Here is a 12,127-nt window from a genome sequence, read left to right on the forward strand (position 1 = left end):
CAAAACCTCTCATGTTTGCACTCAGATCATTAAGGCTTTTGATAAGATTGTCCGTTAATATGGAGCTTTATGTGTAACTCCAAATTTGATAACTTGTAATATTTTCATATCGCATAGTGACCTAGCTTTTGCTTTCCTCCAAATGCAAATGTTCTCAGGGCGCTCAGCTTCTTTCAGACGTATTCATTTTTCTTTAGACCCGATGAAACATATGGCTCTCTGAGCCTTTATTAGCTGTTCCCAAAGTCTGTGCTTGATTTGTTGGAGGATTGCCAATGATTTTGGTGTCAGAGTTGAGAAGTACAATTGTAACATTAAATTTCTCAAGTCATACCTGTTAAAAAGAAGGTCAAAAGCAATAAAGTGTGTAGGTTTCTTCGGATGGGTGGGGGTGTAGGATAATGTGAAATTGCAGACTTTTACACAGACATATCACACTGGGGGGAGGGGGGTAGTTTGGCTGTCACAAAATTAATAAAGAGCAGGCCTCTAGAGGATGTGTTTCAAATGATGCAGGTGTAGCAATCAGGGAGTGTATTTACATGCAAGCCAGCTTAATAGTGTGGGATTTATACTAAAGTGGTTCTTAATGCAATACAAATTGAATACCCTGTCTCACGTTAAAACAGAAAAATATAGACTGAAAGGTTTTATGGCTTTTGGGATGGGGGGGGAGCGTGGGGTTGTGATTTATTTAGGGAATATGAAGGAAAGATGGATTTGTTAGGTTGTTTGCCATATAAAACTAGTGACTTTGGTGTATAAATTGAATTCATAGCCTTCCAAGTTGGTTCTCTGATGTCTTGAAGATAAAGGGTTTTTAACAGATTTGTTTGCCATATACCTGGCAACACTGAAAAATTAACTTAATTAAAAATCAGGTAAGGTATTTTTCCTTAAACTGGGACATTAAAAAGAAGTTCACAAAGAAGGCAGCAGTGACGCTAAAGTCTCTCCTTGAAAATTCCTCTTCCCTGCTTTCCCCTCCGTAAAGCAAATACTGTGTTTATAAGTTAGCACTCCATGTCATTTGTGATAGATCTGAGGACTTATTCCTAAACTCTGGGTACACAGTTCTGCAGAGATATAATTTTCTTGGCATGGGTCGCATTATATATCCAGATAATGTAATGCTACACCAGGCTCTTTAAAGTCATTATGTGATATTTTTATTGTTTTTACTTCACTGCATAATGACACAAAAGAGGCACCAATCTACTCTTCTAGGTACTTTTGATGTAATTGAGAATAATAATACACCTAAACCAGCAGCAAAACATCAGAAAACCTCAAACAAGGCTCCACTCGCAATGGCAAGGTTCTCTCCACCAAACCACCTCCTCCATAAATGATCACCACAAAAGCAAAAAAGAGCCTTGCAGGGATCCCCAAAGGTCTGCACACCTGGGCTACTTTGAGTCAAGGGCATAAGATAGTTCCACAGCTGAGGGCTTCTCATGGGGAATACTCTGTTGAGCTGGAGTCCCCTCCCTGAGTACCCATGTTAACCACAACTATGGAACCGGTGGAGAATTACCTCTTACGTAGGCAGGTCCTAAACCATCTAGGGCTTTTTAGGTTGAACTGAGCACCTGAAATTCCATCCAGAAAACCAGCAGGCAGCTAGTGCACAGCACTGAACCCTAGTTTCCTGTGTTCTTGATGTACAAAAAAATCAAACCAAAACCCACACAGCTTACAAAATGGGTGGTCCAATTTGGCATCAAGTTCAGTTTCCAGCTGGCTTTTAACCCTTGCAGAGTTCATCACACCACTCCAAGTGACAAAGGCATGGATTGCTTAGTCAAGTTCACATCTGAAAGAGGTGTTTCCCACAGCTGCTATGGTGTGGAAAAGAAGAAAAAAGCATTCCTGGTCACAGCAGCGGTATGATTCTTTAGTACCCCCAGACTGTGAATTCAAATGCAAAGTGGTGGACATGAGCCATCTGTAAGAGGGGGAGAGCCTATCCTTGCCATATGCTTTTATTTATTTCTCCCTGATTCTAAAGGTGCCATCAGTGCTCTGTGTGCAGAACACGGGTTATGAATATGCTTCAGAACTTAGCAGGTTAAAGTGACCATAAAAGGACTTTCACAGTAGAGTTCTCACTCTCCCTCCCTTATCCCCTCTCAGCTGCGTCCAGTGCCCCCTGGTCCCTCTCTCACCATCTTTCTCCTAAAAAAAACAGATGAGCCTCTCAGCCCCAAACCTGGATTTGCCAAACCGAGGGGGAGTGGCAAATTCCATGGTTGAAAATCAGGCATGGTGAGATCAAGAGCGTCAGATATTTGCAGGGACCATGGTATCACCTTGGGGGCTGGAGAAAGGGTTTCAGACCTTTTAGGGCCCAAGCCCTTTGGGTTTGCGTAGGTCAAAACTAGTCCTTTAAATTTCACCAGAAATCAGTTGCACAGAGCACAAGTGTAGTGTGTTCTCTTGAGTGAAACGCTTTAATACGCCAGTAGCTGCAATCTGCACTAGCTGCAGTTTCTAGCTAGCCTTAAGGTGCAGCCCCATTTAAAGCACATTACAACAATCCGGCCTCAAGTGGTAAAGGCCTTGGGAAGCCTCCATCCTAAAGGAGAGGGTGCAACCTTTGTGCTGAGCTCACATGGTAAAAGTTGTTCTTGGGAGGTCCTCCTACCGGGAGGTACAGAATCAGCTGTGATCTAAGATGACCCTCAAGTTGCAAGCCTGAGAAACAAGCAGCAAACGTTCTGCCCTCACTATATTCTTTCATGTCGTCTTGTTTCTGCTTGCATGTGAACCTTATGGCATTCTTACCTGAGCTGTGGCTCAGCCAGCTGAACCCCATTTTCTGTTTGGCAGTGGGTAATTCTCTCAGCTGCACACAATGGGTGGGGTGAGATGGAGAGATGGAGCTGGGCGCCATCTTTGTACTGTAGACACTATAAAACCTGTTCCCTCATTAGCTCTCCTGACAGCCCCATGGCTGTGTTGAGCAAGAATGGTGACAGAATGGAACCGTGCATTGAAAATGCTTGAGAGCTGCCTGGGCTGGAGGACAGTTATCCAACACTATGCCCTGGGACCTCTAAGAAAGCCAAGGGCAGAGCCATTCAAGAGTAACTTATCCGCTCCTTCTAGTGTCCGCAGATGTGTCAGCACCAGCTCCTAACTTCAAGAATGTCAAACTGATAAGGGAGTAGGTGGCTCAGGGGACTGGGTCAGATATGCCAAGGCATTCCGACTGCCATCACTTGTTTGTATCTGAAGCAGCTTGGTAGTGACTTATCCCATTGCCATAAGGTAGCTATGTGAAATGAACTGGGGGTCTTGCAGTTTTTTATACCAATATTCACTCCCATTTAGCTGAGGCAGATTGATGGCGTGGTTGTGGGGAAGCTTCCATTGCTGTTGCTATATATAGTCAGGGTCCCAAAGACATCCCTCCTCTGGATCTAGACTCAGAGTGAGTTGTGCGGCTTGCATGCAGGGTGAACAAGAAAAGCTTTTCAGCTACAAAGCAAATGCCTTTTCATTATAGAAATGAAATTAATTGCTTCTTGCTTGCAAATGATACACTGAAGAGAAATATCCTTAATGTAATGCTATGTTTTCCACACTGTCTATCCAGCATATTCCTCAGATTGTTGAAACTTTTGCATGTAGCCAGTAACGTTATATGTCCCCTTTTAGAAGCTTATTACTGTATGTCCTAATTGGTACCATATTAAATGTAAGTAGTCGGTATACAGCAGGTATGGAGTGACTTTTAATGGTAAATCAATAGTCTGATAGAAGCAGACCAGAAAATTTTTGACATTTATTCAAGAGGGAGTTGTCAAAACAAGACATATTTATGACAGAGTTCCTGAATGCCTTTTCAAAGGCTCTTGAATTGCTGCCAGACTCTAAACACGCTCAACTTCCCAGGAGCTATATTCAGCACAATAAGTGGATATTTCACAGTAAATATTGGCATGCCAGAAAATGGGCATTAAACATTGACTTGACAAGCAACAATTGGGTGCGTTTTATATGTCCAATGTGAAAAGCTGTCTCTTCATCAAGTTGTGCTCTTGTGCAGAAACTTCTACTAAGTTCAGACCATCATTACTATTAAGAATTAGAAGTACTCTAAAGAAATGGTGAACATTTGGCCTCAGGCGCTCCCATAGCTTCCATTCCAAAAGGCAGCAGGAGTAACGGAGATTCTTGACGAGTGATTCTTGGCTTTGGCTGGCAGTAGGCATTTGCCGGTGAAACTAATGTGGTTCATTATCATTTTTAAGACAGATTACAATGTCGTTTACTGAATAAGACAAACTGCTCTGTAGGGGGAGGGTAGCGCTAAATCCTGATTAGGTTATAAATGGGGAAAATAATTGTATGGTCTCATTCTGCTCTCTAGCTGGTATTTCTTTACTCATCTTTCCAGCATACTTGAAACTCTTGCGTGGATGTTGTAAAGTTACATGTACAAACAGGCCCTGCAGCCTGGTCCACTTTTCAGCTCAGGACATGAGCTCTCACAAACTAACCAAAGTGTATCGTAGAATGGGACTCTTCAGAGGAGGTGCTGAGATTTCACTCAGTGTCTTTCACCCTTTGGCATTGGTGCTGGATCAGCAGGTGTCTCTGTACTGCTAAGGGTTTGCTCCTCTGAAAAAGATGGACAGCCCTGACTGCTGCTTGTTAATATCTGATCATAGTCATCAGTGGGGTAGAGCTGGTCCAAAAAACTATTTTCACAAAAACACATTGAAATTGTTTCCATATTAAAGGGTTCAAAAAGGACCCAATTTAATATGGCTTCTTTCAGTTTTTAAAAATATTTTGAAATTTTTATACACCCATTACTGAAAGAATTATGAAAAAATTTTCATTTCAGTCAGCTCTACGTACAAGTAGCATGTTAAAATGTCCCGCTAAATCCCATCACATTCCTTCTTGAAATTCCTCCTACAATTTCAGATGGAACAGATATTAGCCTCCTTGCAGATGCTTTTTGTGGTGCTTGCGTGTGTGCTGTTAAACAGTTGCCTAGTTTCATCCCAGAGGTGGCTGCATTTCAGTGGTGGATGAAGTGATTCCTATGTATTGGTTCTATATCTCTCTAAGTGTGTTAGGTTAAAGACAGTGTATCAGTGCAAGATTATCCTAATCATAAACCATACCAGAATGAATCACAGTTGCCTCCAGTTTCCCAAACCCCCACTTACTTACTATCTTCATAGCATCTACCAACTGACGCAAGTGCTCCCTACAGAAGTTTTTTCGGGGGGGGGGGAGGAGGGAGGAAGGCAGGACAGTGACATAACTGCCCTCCTCCTTGCCTCTCCTACCACAGAAAGAACTTTAGTCTTCATGGGGCTTTCCCTGTCTCTACAAAGTGGCAGCAAGCTATGCTTGTTCTTCCCCTGACCTTCTATAGTGGGACCGAAACACTCCTGCTGCCACTGTCTCAAACTCTGTTTCTGAGATGCCCCAGGGTGCATCTCAGTGCACTCCAGGTGAAGGGCTTCCATGGGGCATGAGGCTGCCTCATGAAAAGAGAGGCTGAGGTGCAGAGGGGTCTCCCAACTTGTCATTAGTTTTGACTCCTGCTCCGCAGTCTGCTCTCCCAGGAGCCGGGGTGCCGTTGCCAGGATGATGCACTCCCCTCGCCTGTAGTCTGGGAAGTGAGGGGTTCCTGAGCGAACCTTCACCTGCTCTGGGGCTGTGTGTGGGAAGTGGGTATGTTTCCCAAGGGTGAAGGGGATCTTCACTCCCTAGGTGGAGTAGTAAAGAGTGGGGAGAAGGACCCCGTAGTTCAGTCACTAGTGAAGGAAGGACAGGCTGGTGTTTTCTGTAGCTGTGCCTGGCATGCTAGCAAAGAGTTATCAGCTCACAGCCCACAGGTTATGGTCTGTTAGTACCTGTGAACCCGCTCGCTCCCCTGATATTCAGCACATGTAGTATTCAATTCATCCTTGCCCCTCTTGGATGGGTGAGCATCCTGGTGGATCCAGTTTGTGTGCTGTCCAAAATACAACTGGAGCTCCTGTTTTGGTGGAGATTCAAAAGCTTAGTCTTGTAGCGTAGCATTTCCCCTCGCTAATGGCTGCGAGATTTAGACAGAGCGCATGTTGAGAGAGAGCATTCTGGATTCCCTACATCTCTAGGATTGGCTAACCTTCAGCAGCATCCATGTTCTAAATTCATCAGACTAAGGAACTACAAAATAGCTGTCCATTGTCCAGTGGTTCATGTTTGCTGATTTGTTCCATTGATTATATGCAGATTATTACTTGCATTTCTCACCTTCTCCTCTTTGTAAGCTTGTTAAACGAAGGTCTGCATCAGCATATCTCATACTAGTCACATATGCATCTGTTGTTTCTTCCATTCTCTGTAAGTCCTGCTTACCTCATCACTGAGTTTTTCATGTGAACTTTCTTTGAGATGTTCCTTAGTGATGGGATGTTTACACTTCACAGTACTGAAGCAAGAAAAGCCCAACAGGCAGAGAATCTAGAGTGCGTAATTACTGTCAAATCGTGTCAATGAGATTATTTATGAAAGCATGTCACACATTTTGCAATTTAGTGGGCACAAAACAACTTTATAAATCCATATCCTTGTAATCGTCTACTCCATATAGGCTTAAAAGTATTTGTTGATGATGCACATGGTCATCTGCTGCTTACTTTAGTGTTTCCAAACAAAACTCCTAACTTTATGTATACCAGTTTCCTTCAAGGCGCAAAACTTATTTTTTTTATTTTTCATCATGCTCTGCTGCTATTGTATTTCACTTTCTTTTAAATCTCCTGGTCATGCTCCTATTGCATGTTGGCAACATTTTGATTAATCCTCTGCTTTCCTGAAATCCTGCTGTATAATAATTCTGTTGATAAACACATTTACTTGGGAGTTATCACAGAATAGTTATGTCCAATTAATTTTAGTTTGTATCCTTACTAATTCATACCTGTAGAGTATTTTGCAAGAAACCAATCTCAGTTGTCTCTTAATTGCTAAAATCTCTGAATTCAGTTACATCAAAACTGCACTGAGGATTTTGACCTTCTAAAACTTTTTCCGACAGCGCAAAAACATATTGGATAGGCAAAGTGTCTCACTATAATTACATGCCTTATTTCTCCCAATTCCAGCAGCATCGTTCACTCCTAACCATGCCGTCAGAGAGAAACACCCCAAAATGTACAGTACATTTTAAAAATGGAGACTGAGTTCAAACATGGTTAAAATGTATCATATTCTAAATTTCATCTGGTGCCTTTGAAAGTTAATGGTCAAAGTACAAGTTTACAGGTTAATTGGTTTGGTTAAATGCACTATTCTTTCTCCTTTAACAGAGGAAAAACAAATATCTCTCTCTACCTATATCTGTGCTCATGTTTAGCATCCATCACTGGAATATCTACATTAACATGCACTAGGGAACTTGGAATGTGTGTCAGCAGGGTACAGTTAGTGCACGACACTCTAGTGCACACTAGATTTTACACTCCTGTAGTGCAGACTAATGCACAGTGTAGACAAGTCCTCAGTGCCTCTCCAGAATCACAAATAACAACCATCAATCTCTCTCTTCCTTCTTGGGGAGCAAGTTCCCTGATTACAGGCCAGAGTCTTACCTGGTGCAAGTCTGCATAGCTCCAGTGGACTCAGCTTGCTAAATGTTAGCTGAGAATCACCCCTGTATTCTTGGGGCGGGGGGGGGGGAGAGGTGTTTGTCGGGGAGAGGAAGTTACTGAGGGAAAGACAAGTAGAAGAGAAGAGTTTTGTGTTCAGTTCTGTACACAGTGAGGCTCAGGGCTGCTCTCTTCACTTTCCAGAGATGAATTCCATAGGTTAAGTCCAGCTCCCGCTTATGTATGTCTCCTGCCCTTATGAGACTTGGTTTGTTGACAGGCTCATGGCTTCAGTGATGCACTGCTGTCATGGGAGATGATGGTTATGGAGGGAGAGCTGATCTCTTAGGTAGTTAGAGCTAACGCTGTGGGAGGGTTTTGACTATAGCAAGGTTCTCTATTAAATGGGCAGCCGTGCATAGGGCAGAGCACCAGGGTGATGTGTCAGGGACAACCAGTGCAGTTAAATTGACAGGCTGGAATGTTTTATTCTTCTGGAGCTTTTTTCGGGGCATGTGGCTCCAGTATTTGATGTGAGTTGCGATAATCAAGGCTGAAGGTCACAAATGGATAGTTCACCAGGGCAGTGGTGATTCAGGTGGCTGGGGCAGCGTTGCAGTTTGCCATCCTGGATCTTTGGAGTATCCAGTAGCTTTAAGAAGACCCAGAGGACCCCAACGCTGTGGATCAGCTTATAGTTTGAAGGCAGATGCTCTTGATCAGGGAGGGAGGATCTGTGAATCACTTCTCTCTTCGTACTGGCTTCTCCTTAGTGTTGCCTGGGTTTAGCTCTCGACAGCTGCTCTTCCTCCAAATGCTGGTGTTGGCTAGTGTTGGGAGAGCTGGGAGGGCTTACATGTCATGTACAGAAGAGGTAGAGTCACGTGTTGCCTGAGTACTCTGCCGGCATTTCAGCCATTTTTGTCTCACCGTGCTGTATGTGACCAACAGCACTATCAGTTCTTATCACAGGTCATTTGGGGAGGGATGGGGAATGGCCAGTAAATTTCATGGACCAATTCCACTTAAAAATTAGCAGACGCTGTGTAGAAATTGTTGGGAAGGGTTGTGTGTGAGTTACTCTGCACGGATCGCTTGCTTCCATTTTTCTCTTCCGTGGTAGTCCGTACCAGGGGTGTGTGTACGGTAACAGGATCGTTAATTAAAAACTCCTCTGGCCCTGTGGCTTATTCCCCCGTGAAATGGCAGTGCTCCATCACATGGTCATTGGTTGCTGTGTAAACGAACACGATGGGGAGAGGTGCTCAAGGAATTTAGGTTTAAGCCCCCTTTGAACATCAGTGGGTGTTTTGGGGCCTAACACCCATAGGCTCCTTTGAAATTCTCGGTCAGAATGGTTTCCCATGCAGCACCAACAGCTCTTTAAAGAATGTGTTATCTACCCTGAGATTTATGATTATTCCAAGAGTTTCCCAATTAGAATAAGAGCTGATGGCCAAGAACAAGTATTAGGCTAAATTAAACATGTTTGACTCTCAACAATAGTCGACTTGTTTATCACTGGGGAAGCATGCTAATATTGGCTTCTATGGTGTGTTAATTTAACAAACAACTTTATTAGGAAGAGCCAAATCCATGTCTAGTGCTGTGAGATATTGACCGGGTCAGACTGGGCACGTGGTACTAGTTCTAAATTCAGATGAAAAGTAAAGTTGGTGGCAACCACATTTCACTGGAAAAAAATATGGCCCACTGGCATAGAAGCTGTTTCTGCACAGAAAACATGACACTATTTATGAAGAGCCATGTCTAATATCCTTTCCACTTTGGAAAAAGAAGTTTATTTTAATACATCCTTTTTAATTGCTATGAGCTGGACTTGTAAATATTGTAAGTAGTTGAGTAATAGTCATCTGTTAGCAGACCAAATGGAAGGGACATTTTTTCCACTCTTTGAGCCCTAATATGGTTCGCCCGACTCTAAAGGGGATACTTTAGTGCGGATGTTTTAAAAAAAAAAAAAAAAAAAGTCTGTTTAATAATTCAAAGATGGTTTAATCTGAGGGGAAGCCGGTGTGTGGTGTTCTGTTGAGTGAAATGCATAGGACATTGTGAAGCTATCCAGGAGGTTTTGCCAGGTGTTCTAATGCTAGGGGACTTGTCATTGTTTAGGAAAGAGAAGGGTTTATTACCAAAATTTGCAATGATGCACTCCATTTGCAAGATGTAAAACTTGTATTTCAGTTAAGAGGGGCAGGTTATCTCCCTTATGTTTTGGAGGTTAGAGAGTACTGCAGCAGAGTTAGCTTCATCTAGCAAGATATCACAAAACATGGTCTGGGAAAACCACTGTCCTTTTATCTCCGGCTTTCAGTCAGTCTGTATTGTGAATGAGAGAGAGCTTTGTGAGACTCAAATGCAGAGGGCTTGCAAAATTCTAGTCTGTCATTGTCCTAGAGCAATCTTTTTTCTTTTTAATATGTGAATAGTTTTGTCCCTCTCCTCCTGCTAAGACTGAGTTTTGCACCTGAGCTAGTAAATTGTCATAACATTTTGTAAACCCAGTAATGTACAGCATATTACACACAGCAGGTTTGCGCTCTCAAATTCTTTTTTAAAATGTTCACCGCCATTCATTTTCCTAAGTCAGATTTGTTTTGCACAGGTTTGTTGTGGTTTTTTGCTTTGCAAATAACTTTGCCTTGTAGTAGTCAAATTATTTACATCCCGGCAGCAATCTTCCTATTAAATTTTAGCACTCACCTGTCTTAGAGAGAGAGAGAACTAATTTATGATTCCGTAAATTCTACTAAACTTCACCAATCCTGCATGTTTTTAACTAACTTAATGGGACTGCTTGGAGTGTGTCGTGATAACCTGGTGTCCCTCTTCAGGACAGGGGCTGAAGTTGTGTGGTGACTTTTTTAATCATTCACCTGTAGAATAGTTGAATTATTCTTGGGAAGACAGAACCAGAGACCAAATATACAGTGTCAGTCCTGATAGCTTTAAGCAAACTACCTTTCATAAATGATTTTTGTAGTCTGATTTCTATACATATATTAACATGTAATGATCTGGTTTTAGTTAGAATTGAAAACTTTGGGTAGCCGAGTTTCTACCCTATGTTATTGTTTAGGGTGATGTAAGCGGACTCAAAAAGTAAGTTTCCTTTTTCAAAAAAAATCCTTCAGATAAGACGAAGACGGTAACTTAATTTTGCTTTGTCTGTTTCAGGAATGTTGGTGGTGATTGTGTTGTTGCTGATTGCGATAGCTGTGGTTGCCGTCTGGCCAACACACTAACACAAATGCGGGGACCACCAGAGATGCCACTTAGCAGCAGCAGAGCTGGCCAACTTCAGAAGATGCGAACAACTTCATTGCAAACACGTTTTGTGTCTTAAGTAAACTCAGTATTAGAATGACAACGTTTCTGATGCAATGCACAGCCAGAGAGCTGTGGCTAGTTTGGAGCATTTGAACTTCAAAAGGACTCTCTCCCTTCCTTGGTTTTGTACTTCAGAGGGACACAACTGGACTAGCTGCATCTTTTAAGCGATTTACCCTTCAGTGCAACTGACTCTAAGCAAGCAATCTGCCCCTTTTGTTGAGAGATCAGTCGTCCTGAGGGTTTAATATACTGTATACTGCTCCTACGTAGCTTGTGTGGTATATGTGTGGACTTCCCCCTTGCTTGCTAAATGATGACCTTTGGAACCAAGATTTTGCATCTTATAAAGTTATAAGGAACTGATTTAAACTAAAATTCAATGAAGTTGGAGGGTCAGAGAGCAGGCACAGCTCGAGAATGAAAAGCCTGGTGAGGGTAGAACGGAATATAGGGACTCAGATGTACCTTACAAACATAAGTAAGTATGAGACAATCTTTGGCTGTTGTGAGAGAATTACTGATGGTGTTCTGCACAGAGAGAAATGCAAACAGCAGTGGGTCTTTCCAACATTTAACACAACTGGGTGTAGAACAGTGGAAAGCCCAACTGCCCAATGTGTGTTCCTAAGGGAGAAAAGTGTCTTTCTGCTAACTGTACTCCAGGGTAATTACCCCAACTGACTAACTGCAGAAGTCCTGATACAGAGAATAGACTAGTCTCAAGATCAGAGATCTGCACAGCTTTCTTTTATAATTTTTCATAACTGTTAAAACTGCAAAGGAAAATATTATGAGTATTAAAAAAAAATGAAAAAAGTATTTAATGCTCATTGCTGTCCCAAAAATTATTATTTTGTTATGTGCCAACTTAATTGTCAGAACTGATAGAGCAATAATAACACTGAATAAAAGTTGATCCATTTACATGCTGCTTTTTATTGGCATGTTTTTTATTGTTTCCAATAATGTCTTAATATTTTAAAAGTCTTTTGTTTGTTTCCTAGAGATTGATATTGAGGAGAGAAAGAAACTGATTCCAGAGACTTCCGGTTTCATTTGAAATGTCTCTTTTGTACTTTTTAATGTTTTTTTTCAGCCCCAAGCTGGTGCTCACGTGTCTTAATCCTTAAAAATGGAATATGTGCAATTATAAATATGCATTTAAT

The 12,127-nt window shown here is 42.0% G+C and overlaps 1 protein-coding gene across 2 annotated transcripts in view; it reads left to right on the top strand.

The window, feature by feature from the left end:
- STX8 (syntaxin 8) overlaps positions 1 to 11,885 on the top strand; it is a 175,618-nt gene extending 163,733 nt beyond the window's left edge. For both annotated transcript variants that reach the window (XM_073310277.2, XM_073310278.2), the window contains one exon: positions 10,806 to 11,885. Coding sequence is in view for 1 of the 2 variants with exons in the window: in XM_073310278.2 (XP_073166379.1) it covers positions 10,806 to 10,873 (68 nt within the window). In the remaining variant the exon portion in view is untranslated. The remainder of the gene's footprint in view (positions 1 to 10,805) is intronic.
- Positions 11,886 to 12,127: the final 242 nt, after the last annotated feature.

This window comes from Lepidochelys kempii, chromosome 14 (assembly GCF_965140285.1).
Source record: "Lepidochelys kempii isolate rLepKem1 chromosome 14, rLepKem1.hap1, whole genome shotgun sequence".
Classification (NCBI taxonomy): Eukaryota; Metazoa; Chordata; order Testudines; family Cheloniidae; genus Lepidochelys; species Lepidochelys kempii.